Source organism: Leptinotarsa decemlineata, unplaced genomic scaffold (genome assembly GCF_025532065.1).
Source record: "Leptinotarsa decemlineata unplaced genomic scaffold, Ldec_3_MD MMD2_tig00001019_RagTag_RagTag, whole genome shotgun sequence".
In the NCBI taxonomy this organism is placed as follows: domain Eukaryota; kingdom Metazoa; phylum Arthropoda; class Insecta; order Coleoptera; family Chrysomelidae; genus Leptinotarsa; species Leptinotarsa decemlineata.
In genome coordinates, this window is record NW_027412557.1 from 3,305,214 (window position 1) to 3,328,146 (window position 22,933).

At 36.5% G+C, this 22,933-nt stretch overlaps 1 protein-coding gene and 1 long non-coding RNA gene across 5 annotated transcripts in view; one reads left to right on the forward strand and one right to left on the reverse strand.

Annotated features, from left to right (window-relative positions):
- LOC111512523 (para-nitrobenzyl esterase) overlaps positions 1 to 22,933 on the reverse strand; it is a 106,295-nt gene that overhangs the window by 56,341 nt on the left and 27,021 nt on the right. For all 4 annotated transcript variants that reach the window (XM_074175336.1, XM_074175337.1, XM_074175338.1 and 1 more), the window contains exon 4: positions 6,014 to 6,166. In XM_074175336.1, the coding sequence (XP_074031437.1) occupies positions 6,014 to 6,166 (153 nt within the window). The remainder of the gene's footprint in view (positions 1 to 6,013; positions 6,167 to 22,933) is intronic.
- LOC141482298 (uncharacterized) lies at positions 6,832 to 7,374 on the forward strand. The gene is made up of 2 exons (XR_012465446.1): positions 6,832 to 7,004; positions 7,067 to 7,374. It is a non-coding gene; the product is annotated as an uncharacterized lncRNA (long non-coding RNA).

The window sequence follows — 22,933 nt, forward strand, 5'->3', positions numbered from 1 at the left end:
ACGTTGCGATGGCGAGAGACTCTGGGTTCTAAACGAGCAGCGCTTATCCGACCCCAATTCCTTTATCTTCCATCCTCTTTCATGGGGGAAGCAAGTTGTTGTTCTGTTCACTAGGGGAGGAGTGGAAGGGTATAGTCCTCAATCAATATACAGATATGTGAAGTCCCATAAGTCAATAATAATAACCCAGATGAAAAAAAATCATTCAATTTTTTTTTGAGGTAAAAGGGAAATTCAGATAAGAAATACCTAGAGCAACTTTTTCTCAGTAGCAGGTATAAGATTAGGGAAAATATGGTCAGAATGATAAATAACTGAGCGTGTAATGAGTGATCGAAATGGAGTTATATTATAACAGCTACGGGGTTGAGGTAGGATTAATAATTAAAAAGGATATTTATGAGGCAGAGTAAGAATCGACTTGAGCTAGGTTAGCTCACTTGAGGGACGAGAATAGGAGGACTATATTCCAGAAAGAAAAAAAATACGGTTAAAACATCAGTATGTTTTTGGTTAGGTCTGGGTGAAGGGTAAATAGATTACATTATGGCTAGAGAGAACAGTATTGATAGATCAGGGGAAAATTAGAAAGATATCAAGGGCGACAGAATAATAAGGCAGATTCAGGAAGGCGAATTACCGGCCGTAACAGGTACTAAACGACTCATGAAGTGTGCCTGACGAACGTTTTGGGTTGGTAGGCAGCCATCTCTGTTTACCCGATCAAGAGGAGGAAAACTTGTCCATATGGGTCGGAAAACAAAAAGTAAAAATTTAACTTATGCCTTGTGGACTTTAACTTAGGGTTTTCTGAAAAGCAACGATTAGATGCACCAGGACATGGAATGTACCTGAGTCATCGTATCAATTAGCAAGTTTCAGTCAGGTGGGGACTATAATCTCACTGGCTAAGACCAGAAAAAAAATTGTAGATTCACGTTTTGGTGACTTTGGGAAACCTCAACCGTTTGATTTCTCCAAAGGGCGAAGCCGAATAAAGAAGACGCCAGACATCAGGATGTATCCCATCAGGCACCTCATCATCAGAACGGGAGAAACCTTGCTCATGATGTCTAACTTCTCCCAGGTGAAACCCCTCATTGCCTATGATTGTGACGACAAGACGACCGAGATATCCGCCATATCAATTCGCGATGTCGCGGAGTGCCCCGAAACTCAGACTGCATATCAAAGCGAGTCGGGAAAAGTGTCAGTTCCACAAAGAGACGAAATATCGTTTCAACACGTGTGGACTTGCCTAATCGAAGTCACGCGAGTGATCATGCACTGTGGAATGCATAGCCACAGCTCAATAGTATCTGGAGGAATACTGAACGAGTAGGAGCAGACGAATGCCGCAACGCGCATCGTTATCGATCTTTAACCATTCATCACCAGAAGATAGAAGACCTTGCAACCAATGGCACTACTACAGCATCCCTTACCTTGGAAGGACTAGTAAACGTCGACGGATCCTGTGAAGGAACCACGTATCACGAAAACGGACAATCATGGAAAAGCGTTATCTTAGCCACGGTGAAGATCGGATAGATTACGTAGTATGCCCCTAATTGAAAGGATATTGCTTCGACCCCAGTGTAGGCGAAGCTACGTGGGAAACTAATCCACTCCGCACCTGTGAGGATAAACTTAGCCTGTTATACACTGGCCAAGCCGATATGATAACTAACCAAATCACCACGGAACAATTGATAGTAGTAGAGAACAACGCGAAAGTCTTCGCAGTAACTCTTGTGAAAAGAATTAAAGTCTGCAATTTAGAACTCGGGCAAACGGAACACCCCCGCATAGTTGTTGCAGAAGAAACCTTAAACCAAAAGTTGATATACTCCCACACAATGCCGACCTTATGGCTTATGTGAGTAGCAAATTCCTATACGTGGAACAAGCTTATAACCGAAAGATGGATCAATTATATACAGATACTGCTCATAGGAGATGTTCAACACAACGAGAAATTTTACGCACCAGGCTGTTAATGGCGCATTTAGCGCCTAGCACTCTGAGCCAGCTAGTTAAGGAGAGTGGAGGCTATGTAGGACGGGAATTAGGAGAAATTTTATACATCATGAGATGTGTACCTAGGACCGTAGAAATTTATAGGACCAATAAATGTTACAATGAACTACCAATAGTAGTGAATAATCGAACCAAGTACATGGCACCCGTAACCAGGATCATACAGGAACATGCCGAAGAGGTAGATTGCAATGGGTTGATGCCGCCGTTGTATTTTATAGATGACCGATGGATTGGATTGACCCCTCACCCCATTGAAAAACACGCTCCAGAAGAACTCTCTCCAGAAGTAGAAACAAAACTCAACTTATACCCAGGAAGAAATTAAGAACGCCCAACGGATAATTGTTGTCGGAAATGAACGAAAAGCTGTAGAGAATATTTTAATAAGACGAGTAGCAGGCCTGGAAACTACCGGACAAGGATTCTCCACGGTAAACCTCTTTGACAGGGAGGAAATGGAAAAACTAGCCCACAACACGATGCGTCAGGTTTGGTGATGGTTCACCGACATAGGGCTCTTCATGAGTAGTCTTATGGGATTTCACGCTATTTTTAGAATAAAGTATGCGCTAGGTGTTGTATTGAATAGAATTCACCTTTACCAAACAGTAGGATGCGGAGTAATGATACTCGCCAGCTTGTGGAACACCCTAACCAAGTGGGTATCCCACAGATACCAAAAAGTAGTAGCGCAGGAAAGAACCGGACCAAAAAGGGACGAAGCAGCTTACTTACAGGAATCAGCCGTACCACCAAGAATATATCCTTGAGTACCTAACCCACCACATTGGACCGACCAATCCAACCAAACAACCCCAGGACAGGAACAGGTTTCGCGAAACGATGTGCCCTAAAACCAAGTAGGACATAGCGCCGCGGTCTGAACCCAACTTCAGTGCGAGCCCACACATAAACTTTCAAACCATATCCTCATGAACTGTGTAGCAGAAGGATCTCTCGCGAGTATAAGGCGAGACGACCTTTGGTGATCGTGGAACCTATAATCACGATAGGTTTGAGTCAAGTACGGGCCAAATCGTACCAAGCAGCGAAGGTAGCAAGTCCTGGGACTTCCTAGGCTAGTGAAAAAGGTTACTTCCGGCATCACACCATCCCGCATCAGGTTACGGCAGGCAAGGGAGCCTCGCTGACTGCAGAAGTGAATTACGCACAAACGCGAGTGTGCGCGAGTGCAGTGCGCGGATCAGACGCGAAACTTTTGTTCGCCGAAAAGTAACGGAAATTTTTGTTAGCATTAGGATGCATTACGAATTTTTATTTTGGTTATCATATTGTAGCTTTAGTTGATTGAAAAGTTATGGCACTGTATGCCCAGAACTTTTACGAAGGGGGGAGTAGTGTAATAACTGCCATTGCGATAATTAACGAAAACTATTATTTTATTCATGAAGATCGGGGTCGGTCTGCCGGTTTTTTCGATATCGATATTTGTCTAACAGAGTAAGCGTTGAATTTAATTTACGGTTGGTGGTCTTTGACGGCATCACGAGGATCATGTTTCCTTCGAAATAGTCTAAACAAACGTATCCTGTTGATAAGTAATAATACTGGGAACGCGAAAAAATGCAAGCTAAGAGTTTGCATTTCAGCTCCGTGGACAGGAAGTTCGGCCATATCTGAATAGGTGGGTCCAAAAATTTATTTAAAATAAAAACTGACCAATGACTTCAAGGAAAAGAAGATTTGTCTCGAGTAGGAAGGGTTATGGAAAAATTCGGGAATATTAAACAAATAGGAGACCAATCAAGGGACGGTAAAAGGGAGGAGTATTAGGAACAATTTTTCGGACTTGAGAATACGAGAGGGAGTCGATTAATGGGCACGGTGGCGAGCAGTCAGTTTGGGGAGTCGCGAAACGGTCGCGAAAAGGGCTTTTTTTATGATAAAGGAATTGCGATAGAGAGTCGCGAAAGGGAGTTGCGAAAGTCAGTTGCAGAAGAGGGTCGCAAAAAGGGGATTTTGCGATAGTGGAATTTAGGTAAATTTCGGGCAGTGAGTTGATTGTGATGTTGCGTTTGGTAGCACTCACAACGGGTATGTATTTCACACGGATACTGTACCAGAGAGGGAGACCAGGACCCAATATAGTATCGTGAGTCGATTTGGATTTTTTTACTAACCCCCATATCGATATAGAGAGAGAGAGAGTATGTCATTTTAATTTTGTAATAATTGCCAATTTAGTTTTGAAATAATTGTGTTATTGTTGTTGCGTCTTGGGGACGACATAAGAAGGGCAACAGATTACACTACACTCCCTTTCATATGTGTAATTAGCGATTAGTACGCACGGGTTTGAAGCCAGGCAATTTCAAATAATAATTTCTGAATTTCCGCAAAACTCGAATAGAGTAATTGTTTTCGTGTAAGTTGGAATTCTACCTTATGAGAGAAATAGAACATTTCACAAGTTGTTAAAGAGATAATTTTAGTTTGACAATAAAAAATTTTGATCTTACATTTTCGAACATTTTTTGGCTTATTGTTTTGTTGGACGTTTTATGTTATATTTTTTTTTCACAGATATTGCTTTTGTAATATACGCCTAATCTGAAGCTTCTTGTTGGTTTTAATAGCTCACTACTTGAGTAAGTCCCGCGCCATTTCAGGATAGTTGAAAGGCCTTTAGCCTTAAGTATTAGTCTCCTGCCTCGTTCTGGAATAGAACCTAGCAGGAAAACCATCTCAAAAAGGTACATGGTGTAGTTAGGTTTCCAAAAGACCGGCCTTTGTGCGATCGGTACAAACCCTACCGCTTTTCGGACCTGCATTAATGTTCAAAATTTGATGCGTAGAAATCTGCATCTGGTGACAGCGCTGCTAAAATTCAATTCAGAAGATAAATAAATGAGAAAGGAGCATTTATCGGAATTGCCTAATATGATAGATAGAAACTTTTTATAGTTTTCTTTATAAAAAACATATAGAATCCAATAACATAACAAATGAAATAATCCTACGCCGCTGCAGCTGCAGTTGGATCTTACGAAAGAAACTATGTTGGAATTCATATGCCAACAATCAACTCCGACTTAGAAAAAACTGGAAATTTCCCATCATATGAGTATTTATGGATGTTTTCTGCAACAGGCTGTCTGAATGTAGTCTAAAGGGTTGGAGAACAAAATAGTTCCGCTGTTTGGCGATAGTATAAATATCCTGGATTCGACAAGTATATGTTGAACTGGAGCAACTCAACTTTTTTCTTTCCAAAACTGGTCGGCGGCAAAGGACGGTATTTGGAGATCCACAAGGATTCCAAACCAGACAAAACGTTCGCGACGGTTGGACAACCCTCGGTCCTTGGAAAATACCAAATGTTGTACTTGTTCGTAGTTTAATGGAAACCTTCAGATCTACAGAAAATGATCCAGGTTGTAATTTTGGTTCCAGTAATTAAATGAGAAAGGGAAAGGCTTCCACTGAAATAATGCGCAACACAAAAATGGTAACTGACATGACATACTTTACTTTCGTTTCTGAATTATCACTCAAAAACGTCTCAGGTTGGCATGCTACTGACCAGAACTATCAAAACAAACTCGTCCCTTGCGCCGTGACGTACACGTTGACAAAATGTGTCTACTCAAATGGCTTACTTCATTGAGCATTCTTTTTTCCGGACTACAAAGTAAATTAATGGTAATTATGGAAAATTAACTTTTTCAATAATACTTCGTTTTTCTCCAGACTACACTAACTATGCAATGAAATACAGAATTATCAAAAAAATCAAATAGCTGATGTTTACTAGATTGGAACTCTAAAATTTTATACATGTACTGACACAAATAAATGATACATTTCATAACAAGGGTTTTGGATGGTTAATACAGTCAAATTTTCAAGTTAAACACTCACGTCAACTCAATCGGCTACCGGTTGGATTTAGATTCAAAACGACCGTTTCTAAAAATTAATGATGTAATGGAAATTATCATCTACTTACCACAGGAGTATATACATTCATAAATAAACAGTCCTCGGTTATTTCCATCGTATCAGGCACCTTTGTGAAAGCTATCTTATTATTCTGCATGCAAACCTTTTTATTTGCGGTAGTGTTCAATATTCCATTCCAATCTTCATGTTCTTTAGGTTCCTAAAAATGAAAGAAATCAGATTTCCAAACACAACTTTTTTGAATAATCCAAGAATACTTGAACAGTCCTATATTTCCAACAGAATAATTCTGAGTCTGCTAGCTAACATTGTGATAATAAACTCAATTCTAAAATATTAATTTGAAGTTTAGTATTTTTTTGGAAAGGAATCATTTTTTGTTACAGTTCGCATATTTATATTTCAGTAAAATAATGAATTCACAATTGAAAGAAGAGCCCAAGTATTTGTGATACAACACCCTCCCAAGGGGGGTCCTTTGGGAGTCTGTAACGGCTAGTTTAGCGTTACAACAAAATGAGCATGACTATTCAGGAACACCCTGTACTAGCCATCGATTAAAATGAATTTGTGGTTGTCTACTGACAGTTGAAGATTGTAGGAAGTTCGGCAAGCAAAACATTCTACGCACTCCACAAAAAGTGTTAAATGCCAGGGGATTAAAAAACAACAAACAAAACGAGTTCTCGAAGTTTGAACAATAGAATAAGTCGAAAAAGTAGCGAACGGTTCACGAAGAATTTGAAGTGATTTCTTTTCATCCAAGTTTTGGGATTTTTCTTTGCTGAATCTTATGTTACACTAGTTTTCATGTTTTCTTGTGTAGATACGTTATAAACGTATTCGTGACATTTGGTTGAAAACTAGTACTATGAGAGGGATTCACATTCGCTGCTTGTTCCTACAAAATCGTAAGTCGAAGATTTTCATACACAATTTTCTTGTAACTCGAAACCGAACGTTTTCAGGCAGCACTTTCCAACAAAATCGAGAAGCTGCCGAATTTCATATATGATCGTAGACCCTCATCAAAAGAGGTAGTTTTACTCTTATTAGTAATTAAGTAATAGGTTTCAATTTATTTTATTGTGCATTCTAGGGTCTTACTCAAGGGTCTCACTCTAGGATCGTACTCTTACTCTTAGTATTGAGTCAGTCTCAGACAGTTGAATCCGTGACACAATTCTGATGTACCTCGATGAATTTGAATGAAATACCTTTTGTGCAGTTGGATTGGAGAGTGCAGTAATGCTGTTCACCCGCCGGTTACCAAGTTACATCTGAACCTGAATCCTGAATTATGTGACAGATAAGATGCATGATATTTGTTTGTGACTGTAGAGAAAACATATGTATTTATGATACTTACATTTATATCTATTATATAATTCTCCATATTCAACTATACGACATCTTACCACTCATTACGAATTAGCCTTAAAGTGTAAGCTTCACGTGCGCACGTTGAGTATATATATGTATATATGTGTATATATACAGTGTGACCCATTTAAAATGGAACCACCCCTGTAGAATGTGCATTTTTCAATCAATCTCAATTTTTTTTTATTGAAATATTAAGCATGAAAAACTGTATCTTGACACTAACTTTCACAATTTTAGTTTCATTTCCAAGGCACTCTATGGTTTTTTTTGTTTGTCAAAAACGGCAAAAGTTTATTAGGCAATTTTTGTTTTCAAATTTGACTACACCACTGGATTCGTAGTCGTTATAAATCAAAACTGTCAAATTTTCATTAAAAAATATTTGTTAACAACGAAGTTACAACAACTTCAATTTTGGAAACAAAGTATTTGTTTGTAATTTTTATTCAGATTATAGACATATTTGAGATATGACAACACTGTCATCACCAAGTAGAACACCAGTGAATTTGTACAGTGAAAATCCGAAGTCAACAGCTCAATGCGTTCTACAGTTATAACTCCTGAAAATATGGTAATGTGAGAGATTTGTGGTGCAAGCGTTTTGTAATAAAAATCCGACTACGCCACTGGATTATGAAGAATTTACAGGGAACAATTTTTGTCCTGCTCTCTGTTTTATTATTGAATAAATGATTTCCATGCTTTAAATCAATTTGATTTTAGCGGCTATGCGGAAGAATGTACTAAGTACTGCATAACTTGAAAATGAATTTTTAATTTTTTGTTATTCTAGAATACACTTCTCGTAACCTACACTCAAATGAATGATTTCAAGGGAATATTATCCACAAATCCAGTGGCGTAGTCAGAATTTTTATTACAAAACGCTTGCACCACAAATCTCTCACATTACCATATTTTCAGGAGTTATAACTGTAGAACGCATTGAGCTGTTGACTTCGGATTTTCACTGTACAAATTCACTGGTGTTCTACTTGGTGATGACAGTGTTGTCAGATCTCAAATATGTCTATAATCTGAATAAAAATTACAAACAAATACTTTGTTTCCAAAATTGAAGTTGTTGTAACTTCGTTGTTAACAAATATTTTTTAATGAAAATTTGACAGTTTTGATTTATAACGACTACGAATCCAGTGGTGTAGTCAAATTTGAAAACAAAAATTGCCTAATAAACTTTTGCCGTTTTTGACAAACAAAAAAAACCATAGAGTGCCTTGGAAATGAAACTAAAATTGTGAAAGTTAGTGTCAAGATACAGTTTTTCATGCTTAATATTCCAATAAAAAAAATTGAGATTGATTGAAAAATGCACATTCTACAGGGGTGGTTCCATTTTAAATGGGTCACACTGTATATATATATATATATATATATATATATATATATATATATATATATATATATATATATATATATATATATATATATATATATGTATATATATATTTTTTTATAGCTACATCACTAACCCTATTTTGACTGATAGGAATTTCATATGTGGTAAACTCAGAAGTAATCTCGAGTATGATACAATGCTGTAATCAGTATTTACTCGTTACTATTAGAAATTAAACTTCTTCACTCAACTCACTCATAAATTAGAACCTTGAAGAATTTCAGTGTACTTATCAATAATATTAATATACCTATTTTTTTTGTCATCCAAACATATATCCTTTTTTTTTAATTTTTTTTTTCTTAATAAATAAGTGGTTCAAGGTGAAGCTTGCTATCTGTCTCTCCCGACAAATCATCATAGTCTTTCCAAACCAAATAAGCATAATTGTACTTATATCCAAGTTTTCAAAGTATAGTACAGGACGAAATCCAAAAGAACTGAAGGTTCCCCAGTTTGAACCTGCGAAAATAAACTGGTGGCGCCCCCTAGCATTTTCTTATATTTTATTATTTTTTTTTTTAAACCCAGCCTACTCTCCGACTGCGCGCCGTGCATTTTTGGTTTTGCAGCGCGTTAACGCATTTCGTCCTGGGAAAGCTGTTGAAAATTGAGCCGTTGCAAATTTGGCGCCCTCGTGTGGGGCTTCGCTTTAACTGAGACGTCTCAATATTTTGTGTTTATGAAATTGACCCTTAAATTTTCGCACCGACGCCAGGCGTCCTTTTGTTATTTTTGTTGATTTTTGAGTTTTTTTCAATTTCTCAATTGATTTGAACGCATTTTAGTGCTACATCCACCGACGCCGAGTATTCTTTTGTTATTTCAGTTTATTCCTAAGTTATTTCAATTTCGTACTAATTTTTTTTTGTTGTGCTTGAACTTACCAAACATAAGATTTTTTTTAATACAAATTATCCTACTATGGCAACTACAAAGATCAAGATTGATCCAAACCGTCTCACCAAAGAAGAACTGCTGTATGAATTGATAGTCCGAGGCCTGGATGGTACAAATCTTGTCGTCACGGAGTTGAGAGCGGTACTTCGCAATGCTTTACGTTTGGAGAAGACTTCTCTTGCTATCAAGAACCCTATATACCCTTATGCTTTCTCAGAGGATTCGCAGTCACTGAAGAGTAACTTGGATACTATAGAATTAGCTATCAACGAATTCGAAGGTACTGAGCAAGATGGAAAATATAAAAGTATCACCTCTAAAATTGCGCACTCTCTAGGCCGACTGAACCGTGCTCACCCAGAAAGTGAAGTTGAAAAGAAATGCATTTCAGACATAAGGCTCAAATTGCTTCTGGCTTTCGATAAATTACAAGAGAAGAGCAAGAAATTTCGGAAAGGTAGGGACTCAACTGTGTTTGACTTATCGGTCATACGAGGTACTGTTGGTGATCCTGGAGCTCAGAGCTCTACTGTTGATCTGGACGGAGATTCAAGTGAGGAAGACGATATTATCACCCGGATAAAACCCGTACCAGTACGCGACTGGGGACTGAGATTCACTGGAAAGAAAGGAGACATGTCATTGAGTACATTTTTGGAGAAAGTCGACGAGAGGAGACGTTCTCGTGGTATTTCCCGAGCTGTATTATTCCGAGATGCTGTTGATTTATTCGAGGGAGACGCTTATATTTGGTTCAACATGGTGAAGGACTGGGCCACTGATTGGGAATCACTAGTAGACTTGATGCGCGAACAGTTTCTTCCTGATAATTTTGATCGTGATCTATTTGAGGAGATTAAACGACGTACGCAGGGAACAAACGAAAATATCGGTCTGTATATCGCAAGTATGAAGGGACTTTTCAAGAAAATGAGAAACCCTATTTCAGAAGAATCCCAGCTGGAAATTATTCTTGAAAGAATTGATCCATATTATCATCCATTCTTAGCTTTCGGTAATATAACCTCCATAGCTGATCTGCTGGAATCTTGTCGGAAGTTGGATGCAAAAAGACAGTTAGCCAAATCATATACTCCACCACCGCATAAGACTAGAAGTCTCATCCCAGAACTAGCATATGCTTCCACCAGTGAGCACCATTCTTCCCCAGCTGAGAGTACTATGCGAAGATATGAATCAACGAAGAGGGGTGTAAACAGCATAGAAAGTACAGATGTTTCAAGAACTGACGGAAAACGTTGTTGGAATTGTAGAGAATTAGGGCACCTTTCGACTACCTGCCGACAACAACAAAAACGATACTGCTACAAGTGTGGTTACCCAAATGTCACGGTGCGCAATTGCCCACGTTGTAATAAATTGCAGGGAAACGATCAATCGAGGCGCTAGGTACTGACCAAGCCACGCCTCGAAGAGAAAAGTTGGTCGATGATTCGTGTAATTCGGTCAAGTTCGTTTTAGATTTTGTTTTATCTCATGCTAATGGTGATGACCGACCTTATGTGAATGTTTCAATTTTTGGAAAAAATTTGCTTGGGTTACTGGACTCTGGAGCAAGCAGAACAATTGTAGGGAATAAAGGGTGGCAATTACTCAAAAGCATTGGCTTAATTGATATACAACCTGCTGAGTTACAATCAGTAACGGTGGCAAACGGAAACAATTGCAATTGTCTAGGAGTCCTTAGGGTTCCTATTAAACTTCGGGAAGTTGAAAAAATTATAGATGTTTTGGTGGTTCCCGATTTGAATCATACTCTAATTCTTGGGATAGATTTTTGGGTTCGCATGGGAATTATTCCTCATCTACGATCAAATGAATGGAAATTTGGTATTATTGACGCTGTTGATACTAGTCCATCTCAAGAAACTTTACGCCCACTTGGTTGTTTGACTCCGGAGCAATATAATATTTTGAACAAATTAATTGAAGACACCTTTGAAAAGATGGGTGATGGTATAGGATGTACCGATGCTGTGGAACACAATATCGAAATTCTTAATAACGTACAGCCAATAAAGCAACGCTTTTATCCAGTATCTCCAACTCTGATGAAGTACATGGATCAAGAATTACAGAAAATGCTTGAGCAGGATATTATCGAGCCGTCAGACAGTCCTTGGAGCAGCCCAGTAGTCATGGTGCGGAATAAGGATAATTCATATCGATTTTGTGTGGACTACCGGAAGGTAAATAGTGTTACAAAGCGTGATGCATATCCGCTCCCGTTCGTATCAACTATTTTGGATCGCCTCAGGGATGCCAGATTTCTATCAAGTTTGGACCTTAAATCAGCCTACTGGCAAATACCAGTTGCCAAGGCATCTCGGCAATATACCGCTTTCACTGTACCGGGAAGAGGACTTTTCCAATTCAAACGACTACCGTTTGGTCTCCATACTGCACCAGCTACTTGGCAACGACTTATAGATAGGGTTATAGGAGTGGATCTTGAACCATATGCTTTCGTTTATCTGGACGATATCGTTGTTGTCTCTGAAACGTTTGAGAAACATGTAGAAATACTTTCTAAGATTTTTAATAGGCTCATGTCCGCTGGTTTAACACTAAGTAAGGAGAAATGTCAATTTTGTCGCCCAGAACTACATTACCTTGGATATGTTGTTGATGTGAATGGACTTCACGTAGATCCTGCGAAAGTGCAAGCAATTTTGAATATTCCTTCGCCCACTAAAGTGTCTGATGTTCGTAGTATCATTGGTACTGCCTCATGGTACCGCAGGTTCATACCGAATTTTTCCTCTCTAATTCAACCTTTGACGGAACTTTTGAAAAGGAATGTGAAATTTTGCTGGACAGACCGACAGGAGGATGCGTTGAAACTCATAAAGGAACGACTGATATCAGCTCCTGTGTTGTCATGTCCTAATTTCGATTTGGAATTCGTCATTCAGACCGATGCCAGTGCCTATGGAATTGGAGCTGTCCTAACTCAAACATATCCTGAAGAAGGTGAAAAACTCGTGTGCTACCTTTCGAGATCTCTAACTAAGCAGGAAAGGAAGTATTCCACGACAGAGCGTGAATGCCTGGCCGTGTTGTGGAGCATCGAGAAGTTGCGACCATATATCGAGGGCTCTCATTTTACAGTGATCACCGATCATTGGTCATTGTGTTGGTTGAATAATCTTAAGGATCCGACGGGACGTTTAGCGAGGTGGGCGCTGAAACTTCAACAATATAATTTCACGCTAGTACACAGAAAGGGAAAGGAGCACGTTGTCCCAGATATGCTTTCGCGATCTGTTCCAGTTGTAGATACCGTCGAAGAATCTGACATCAAAACTGATAGGTGGTACTTGAAAATGCTAGATAATGTTTCAAAAAATCCTCTTAGATTCCCAGCCTGGCGTATCGTGGGTTCGAACCTTTATAAGGCTGTTGATGCCAAGTGTAAATCTTTGGAACTAGTAGATGAAGGAGACAGATGGAAGCGCGTGTTACCCAAAAATAGTAGGAAATCAGTGTTAAAGAAGTGCCACGACGAACCAATTTCTGGTCATCCTGGTGTATTCAAAACTCTTCGAAGAGTTGCGCAGTATTACTATTGGCCCAAAATGAAATCGGACATTTCTAAGTATGTCCGAGAATGTGTAATTTGTTGTCAAAATAAACCGGAACAAAAGAAACCTGCTGGTTTACTGGTTCCCCGCAAGGTGGCTGACAAGCCTTTTCAAATCGTGTCTTGCGATCTCATAGGACCGTTACCTAGGTCGAGTCGCGGATTTAAATTTATTCTAGTTATAGTAGACAATCTAAGTAAGTTTACCATTGTAGTTCCACTTCGTAATGCTACTTCAAAGTTGGTATGTATGGCAATCGAAGAGAATCTTCTCTTAATGTTCGGGCAGCCGGAAGTACTCATAAGTGATAATGGCCCCCAATTCAAATCTAAGGAGTTCCACAACTTACTTGAGTCATATAATATTCGACAGTCTTTTACTGCTTTCTATCATGCTCAAGCGAACCCTACAGAGCGTGTCAATAAGACATTAGAAACAATGATCCGGTGTTATATCTCTGAAAACCACCGAGAATGGGACAAGCATATTTTTAAACTGGCTTGTGCATTACGTACGCAAGTTCATGAATCCACGAGACATACGCCGTATTTCACCATTTTTGGACGAGAAATGCCATCGAACTTATTTTCCCAACAGGGTGAGCAGCCACCCATCTGCCAAACGGAAGGAAACACATTAATGCAGGATAGGAGTAAAATGTTTCAGGAACTCTATGCAGATATCAAGAAAAGATTGGTTAGAGCGGCAGAGGAGAATAAACGTCTTTATGATTTACGTCATCGTCCCGTCACCTATAATTGTGGGGATCGTGTTTATCGAAAAAAATTATGTCCTATCAGATGCGGCGAAGAATTATTCGGCCAAGTTGGCACCAAAATACCTGGGGCCATTTATCATTTCAAAGAAGGTCTCAACCTGGACATATGAGCTGAAGGACTCCGATGGAAGATTCAGGGGAACTTGGCACGCCAAAGACTTGAAGGCGTCACCTTAATAAGTTAGAGTCATTTTTTTTTTATTTATTTATTTTTTTTTTAATAGGTTCAGGTGGAATTTGTAACGGCTAGTTTAGCGTTACAACAAAATGAGCATGACTATTCAGGAACACCCTGTACTAGCCATCGAACAAAATGAATTTGTGGTTGTCTACTGACAGTTGAAGATTGTAGGAAGTTCGGCAAGCAAAACATTCTACGCACTCCACAAAAAGTGTTAAATGCCAGGGGATTAAAAAACAACAAACAAAACGAGTTCTCGAAGTTTGAACGATAGAATAAGTCGAAAAAGTAGCGAACGGTTCACGAAGAATTTGAAGTGATTTCTTTTCATCCAAGTTTTGGGATTTTTCTTTGCTGAATCTTATGTTACACTAGTTTTCATGTTTTCTTGTGTAGATACGTTATAAACGTATTCGTGACATTTGGTTGAAAACTAGTACCTTGAGAGGGATTCACATTCGCTGCTTGTTCCTACAAAATCGTAAGTCGAAGATTTTCATACACAATTTTCTTGTAACTCGAAACCGAACGTTTTCAGGCAGCACTTTCCAACAAAATCGAGAAGCTGCCGAATTTCATATATGATCGTAGACCCTCATCAAAAGAGGTAGTTTTACTCTTATTAGTAATTAAGTAATAGGTTTCAATTTATTTTATTGTGCATTCTAGGGTCTTACTCAAGGGTCTCACTCTAGGATCGTACTCTTACTCTTAGTATTGAGTCAGTCTCAGACAGTTGAATCCGTGACACAATTCTGATGTACCTCGATGAATTTGAATGAAATACCTTTTGTGCAGTTGGATTGGAGAGTGCAGTAATGCTGTTCACCCGCCGGTTACCAAGTTACATCTGAACCTGAATCCTGAATTATGTGACAGATAAGATGCATGATAATTGTTTGTGACTGTAGAGAAAACATATGTATTTATGATACTTACATTTATATCTATTATATAATTCTCCATATTCAACTATACGACATCTTACCACTCATTACGAATTAGCCTTAAAGTGTAAGCTTCACGTGCGCACGTTGAGTATATATATATGTATATATGTGTATATATATATATATATATATATATATATATATATATATATATATATATATATATATATATATATATGTATATATATATTTTTTTATAGCTACATCACTAACCCTATTTTGACTGATAGGAATTTCATATGTGGTAAACTCAGAAGTAATCTCGAGTATGATACAATGCTGTAATCAGTATTTACTCGTTACTATTAGAAATTAAACTTCTTCACTCAACTCACTCATAAATTAGAACCTTGAAGAATTTCAGTGTACTTATCAATAATATTAATATACCTATTTTTTTTGTCATCCAAACATATATCCTTTTTTTTTAATTTTTTTTTTCTTAATAAATAAGTGGTTCAAGGTGAAGCTTGCTATCTGTCTCTCCCGACAAATCATCATAGTCTTTCCAAACCAAATAAGCATAATTGTACTTATATCCAAGTTTTCAAAGTATAGTACAGGACGAAATCCAAAAGAACTGAAGGTTCCCCAGTTTGAACCTGCGAAAATAAACTGGTGGCGCCCCCTAGCATTTTCTTATATTTTATTTTTTTTTTTTTCAAACCCAGCCTACTCTCCGACTGCGCGCCGTGCATTTTTGGTTTTGCAGCGCGTTAACGCATTTCGTCCTGGGAAAGCTGTTGAAAATTGAGCCGTTGCAAGTCAAGCTCCAATATCGATTCGTCCTTTTTGTTTCTATGCAGAGTTCACTACAATGCAACTAGCTGAAACAAGGGACTGAAAGAATCACAGCAATCGATGTCGAACCGCCTTTGGAAGTCTCGTTTATCTTTGATACCTGTGGATTGAGTTCACTGTTGATTCTAAAAATGATGTCTTCGTAAAAATAAGTCTGAATACTGTATCGAGTAGAGATACATACGTATGAGAAAATGAATATTTCGAAATGCCTGAGAATGCCCGCCGGAAAACAACTATTTCGCCGGCTCAGCAGGACCACGTTAAAATCAATTGAGCAGATCACCTAGAGACCGGTTTCGAGGTCTTACCTCTCATCCATCTCAAACAGCAATGTGCCTGGAACTGAACTCACTTCAGCCAGTTGTAAAACCTTTTATAGTGAAAATCGTACAATAAAGTGTATTATTTGGGGAAGTGTATTACTTTTAATATGGATTTCCATCAAGTATCGGCCAGTTCTATTCAATAATTATTTCGAAATATCGAATCTATTATCAAGATAATGATTCTTCTTCTTCTAAATATTCAAGCGCATTTGACCATAATTTGAATTAATTTGACATTATTTGCATTGCAGAACTTAAACATAAACATATAGCTGTTCTCGATTGCTTGTATACTCGAAGTAACCTGTATTGTGAATAGTTAAAGCTATCGGCATCTCAAAGGCCAAAAAACCAATACAGAGAAATAATGCCATTGCCAACTAGTCCACGCGGACTGAAGAATTGGCGGATAATTTTTACTAACCAAGTTTTATGATTGGCTGAAGAGTCATAAAATTAAATTTGAGGTCATGTTACAGTGACGCATATGATGCGAGGATGATTGATTATACCTGTTGTGTTGTCAATGTTCAGTTCAGGATCTGATCCCGATTTGAGTGTTGGAATTCGATATTGGTGCAGTTATACTTACCTAAAATTTTTGTTATCTGTTTAAAATGTGGCAGTCTTGGGCAAGTACTGATACTAATAACGTATATAAGTAAAATAGTCAAAAACAAACCTTATGAACGCAAGACGCGATGTGATACGGTATTACCAAAATCTTTGAATGTTCATCTAATAAAATAATTGAAAAAACAATATACGACTGTTACAAAAGCAATGAGATTCCTACAACTTGTATAAAGAAACTAGGATTTTGATTTGAAATAATAAACAAACATCAAGCAGTTATGGAAAGCAGAAGAATAGTGGAACTGCGTAACAGATACTCAAAACAAATAACTAAAGATAGACAAGAACAACGTAAAATTTTTCATTTGGACGAAACTTAGTATGACACTCACGACACAGTTACAAAAAGGTGGACTGATGATTAGAGAATGTGTACGCCTAAAGGTGCGTATTCACCAAAAAAGCGAGCACGAGCGAACAAGAGTGAACAAGCATTCTGCATCAATAATCAATAATTAGCGAACACGAGCAAACATACACGAATGCTCGCTCATGCTCGCATTTTCGGTGAATAAGCACCTTCAGACATATTTACCGCGCTCTCACTGCTCGCACAAAGTAGATGGATCAACTACGACTACGAAGTTGAAGATATTCGCTCTGGTGTGGACGAGACATCAATATGTCGAACAAAAACGAGCGAACATGAGCGAACACGAGCAAACATACACGAATTCTCGCTCATGCTTGCTCGTGCTCGCTTTTTTGGTGAATACGCACCTTAAGATGCCCGCTGCAAACAAAGGATCGCGACTAATCATTGTGCATTCCGAATTATTTGAAATTATGTAGAAAAAAACTTGAGGATTGCAATGTTGACTATCATAATAACATGAAAGCTAATATTTTTGAATGGTTTGAAAAAATATTGATCCCAAATTTGGATGCGATTAGTGTAATAGCTCATCAAAGTACTGAATAAAAATTCAACGAAAGATGAAATACGAAGTTTTTTAATGAATAACAATTTGTATTTTGAAGATAACTATACAAAAAAACAATTACTAGTTTACAGACAAAATCATTTGAAAATGTGTATGCCCTTGAGAGTATTTCTGAAAAGTATGGACACACCATACTGAGACTTCTCCCCTATTTTTGTGTTTTCAATCCCATCGAGTTGATTTGGGAAAAATTGAAAAAAAGCATCAGGCGTAAAACTAATTTTCCAAAAGTTGATAAGAAGGTAATAGAGCTAGTTAAAGAATAAGTAAATATCTAATATTTCCGAAGAAGACTGGCAGAAAAGCAGTAAAAAAGTAATTATAGTTGAAAAAGACCATATGGATTGGACACTTCCATATTAATGGTGGAAATAAATTCATTATTGATTTAGAAACGACAGTGATAGGGAAACAGAGAATATGGAACAGGAATTATCAGAGGCTTTCGAAGGAAGTTAGTGAAGTAAAATGAAAAGAGTTAGGGAAAAACTTTTAGCACAGTTATATGTGGGTCCATGAGGAGCATATTCCAAAATTATCTTAAAATATACAGGGTGACTCCCAAAAAAGTTACATAACAAAGTTATATTTTTTCTTATGGAACATCCTATATTTTTTTATATTTTTAGATACTATAGACAAAATAAAGGTGAGTTACTATTCCATTTCCCATACTTAAAACTGACCGTTTCTGAGAAATTTCGAGAAATTTAAAAATACAGACCATAGTTTAAAAATTGTTTTCACTCCGTAACGTGTAACAAGCTGCTCGTGATTGAATGTAATGCTTAGCTCAAAGGTTAAAGTTAACTACCACATGAAATTTTTAATGCAATATTATTCTGAGTGGCGAAAAATATTGCCTCAAAATTTCGACACACATTGAATTGAATAACTTCTTAAAGTTGAATGGAACACTCCGTATTTGGTGGCGTAATTTGACGCAAAAGTAGATTTCCTTCAAAACTACATAAGGGTTCCCTATAAATATCTCTTCTGATTTTTACACAAACGGCGTTTTTGTATTTTACTTATAAATAATGTTTTCATCTTAAAAATGAAACACCCTGTATTGTTATGAAAAGCAAAAAAGCATTCTTGAAGTCATTTTATCAAAAAATTAAGAATGTTAAACAGTTTATTATCTCAATAAATGCTCAAAATGGTGACCATTATTCTCGATGTATAGACGAACTCTTTCTTAAAATGAGTGCTGAACTCTGGATAACATATTATGCGATATGGAACAATACAGCGTGTTTCCTTTCAAAGATAAAAAAAATACTCATAAGTAAAATATATAAACGCCTTTTGTGTAAAAAGCAGGAGAGATAGGTATAGGGAACCCTAATATAGTTTCAAAGGGAATCTATTCCTGCGTCAAATCCGCCACTAAATATGGGGTGTTCTATTCAATGATGAAAACTCTTTGCTAGTTTGTCAAGCTTTCGGAAATGTTTATTTCCTTCTTCAGGACAACTGAAAAGATGATTGTAAAAATATATGTATAAAACGTTACAGATATAACTTACTCAACATGAGATTAATATAAAAAATTAGCAGCAAATCGAAACGATGAATATTTTGAAAATTAATTTTGACATGAATCAATAAATGACAAGTATTTGTTGATAACATAAAAATAATAATTTGTTTTACATCAGTTACATATTGAATGAATCAGCATTACTATTTCTTCTTCGATTATCATTATCTAATTTAAACAAATAAGTATAAATTTGACTGAGACCATTCAAGTCAGTTCTTTTATTCATGGATTTTAATTCTTCATTTACGTGTATCATTTCTAGAAAAGAACGTTTGTAGGAATTTTGTTCAATTTCTAAAATACTAGCATTAGTATAGTCCATTTGGTGGTCTAATGAATTTACATGTTCTAATAATGAACATGATAAAACATTTCTTCTGCAATCACTTTTATGAGACGTAATTCGACCTTTTAGAAGTCTTGAGGTCTGTCCAATATACACTTTATCACAATCTTTGCAAGGTATCTTATAAACGATATTATAATTTTGATCAGTATTAACAGGTGTTTTTAATTTTGAAAAGAATTTATTTGTAGTTTTAACATTCTTGTGAGCAATTCTGAGATTTGTTTTCTTCAGAACATTAATTAATTTTGAAGTTAAATCTTTTACGTATGGAAAGCTACGGAATTTTTTATTTGAATCTTGGTTTTTTTGGTTTGTATTAGAGGTTGTCTGAATTAAACTTGTTTTAGTACTAAAAAGTAAAGTTTACAAGTTTTTCTGGATATGAGTTTTCATATCCATATGAGACAATTAAGACAAGTCTGAAGACAGTATCGAGGAGATATATATACCTCAATTTTCTATATCCCGGCTATGAATTTCAATACCGATTCAGACGTAATAGTCTAAGAGCCAGTGAGTGGCTACCTGCATGTATTTGAGCAAACTTAGGTGTTTGTCCATTGAGGCCCTTATACCTACCGGACATGAGATGGAACCTCACTAAGCAGTTATCGATTTTTTAGTAATTTTAAATGCATTTGACGACGTTTACCGTTTTGATATTTTAAAATATATTATTATTGTGAATGGAAAATAATAATGGCTGAACATTACCTCGCGTTCAACATTGTGGCAGACATTTTGAAAATCTAAAAGAAAATACTTTTTGAAAGTAATTGACGAGATCTGCCTTTGATACATTTTACTTAATATAGTTTTAAGAACTTATATTAATCAGGGCAGAAGTATTCAGTTCGTACAAGCATCAGCAAATAAAAAAATCTGAGATACTACCCGGCGAGATGTATGTATTACGATAACTGTTTTACATAAAAATAATGTATTTATGATTTACTTAATCACTGCATTTATTGAAATTATTAATTTTTAAGTAGTTCATATATTATTTAAAAATTTTACAATAAAAAAAACGATAAAATATGAAAAAATTCCAAATATTAAGATATATTAAGGTAACATAAATATTTATATTAATTGATCTTCATTCATTATCATCCGGGTAATGTTAATCGTTGTGTAAATCATCTTCATCATCAGTTGAGTCAGATTCTGTAAAAATTAAACGTAAATTGTAAAATATTAGTAATTTATAAATAGATTCGAACATATCCGATAAAGAATTGATTTTTATCAACTCACCAGTAATATTGGTGATTAAGTCACTGATAAAAGATGGAAGTTGATCTCCTTCGAACCATTTGAGGACAATGTTGTCCTGCTCAATCTAGCCATACTCCAGTGGGTCCAAAGTTGTACGTTGCCTTTTGTAAGCATTTTTCCAAATAGTACAAATATAATGAGCTCCCAGAAGTTGTTGGTAAAGTTCACTTTTACACGGTGGTATTGAGGTTGCGTCAAAATATTGTACTTTCTTAAATCTCCGTCACCAATAGTAGCAAATGCTTCTTGAAAAACAGTATTTTTTTAGCAAAGATAAAGGTCTTTTCTTCCCTTTATTGAAAAAAGCGGGATTAAAATCACATCTGGTGAACGCATGGAATCCGATTAAATTTTTGCCTAACAATTCACCAAGGTTCGTATAAATGTTTGTTATGTCAATATATCTTTCATTGTTTCCAGTTCCATTTAGCATCCAAACATTAGAATTAGAATTCTTCAAGTTTCCTATATTTCCAATCATTATTATTAAAATTTCGGTATTAGAGGCTCTGATAACAATATTCGACTGCTCAGCCATATTGCAACCGTGATATATTATTTTTCTATCTGCTTCTTCATGTAAAGTACAATATAAATCTTCAACAATATTTGACTATATCTTCTCATCAACAACTTGATACGATTGACAATTTCGGAAATTTATATGAATCTTTCGATTGCCTTAGAATGATTTCATTTTCTCACTATACCAACGTTTTTCGAAAAAGCCTCCTTAAACTTCTTAAAATTCTTTTGCAAAATCAGAAGGTCACACTTGGTCAGGCCCAAAAATAATGTAATCAATCAATGATGCTTCATGTCGTAAACATCTGTTGGTCTATTCTTTGGATAGAATATTTAAATACCATTCGCAAAAATTTCTTCAAAATACTTCCGAACGTTTTGGGAACCTCTTTCATAGAATGAAGTATGAAAAATCTTGGCGGTTCTTGATCTATATTTTTAAAACCTCAATTTGGTGGTCCATTGAAATTCACAGCAAACGTCTAAATAAATATCGCTGTAGCTTGATCTCTTGATGCTTACCTCCAATTTTCACAGACTTTTTCTTTACAAGTAGACTTGAAATGTTGTGTATGGGTGTCTTTTTGATGGCTTTCTCAAATCTTTTTGAATCAAATGCACATTCAGCTATAAAAGTCGTTCGTAATTCTTCACAGATTTTTTGGACATTTAAAAGGAACTCGTCCACTTGAGATGATGCTACTTTTCCCGAAGCTATGTTGAATAACTGATCTGGTGATAAATCTAAGCTGAATGGATTGACATATTGATCGAACGAGTTCATAAACTTCTCAAGTTGATGACAACTTTTTTTGATGTTATGTGGCTGCAGCTCTGTGGAAATATCTTACTTCTTGGTAATTCCTAACTGTTCTAACTCATATGTGATTATTGTTAAGCGTATGTCGTGACTTCTTGCCCCGCGTTTGTCAATAGGCTGTCTTGAGAATGGTTTATTGGTATGCTTGATTCCAAAAAATCCTTTTTGGAAGTCTTGCTCTAAACCAGGATGGGTTTTGGAAACTCTTCTCAAATTGTAATGGTATTGGACAATCCATTTCGCATAATTTTGATGGATGAATACAAAAAATAAATTTGTAATTTTTGGTGAGATGTCAAGATATATAATTGGAAGTCACCTGCCCGAATACTCCTGCTTAGCTGTAAATAATGATAAACAAGCTTGATGTTAATCATACAAAAATTGCGCTGTTATGCCATGTTCACCGTTCAATGTTTGTTGCTCATAAATAGCATAATCATTACATAGTTCTTTCAAGTTTCCATTGTGAATAAAAAATGAAGATGACTGACAACTCTGTAATCTTT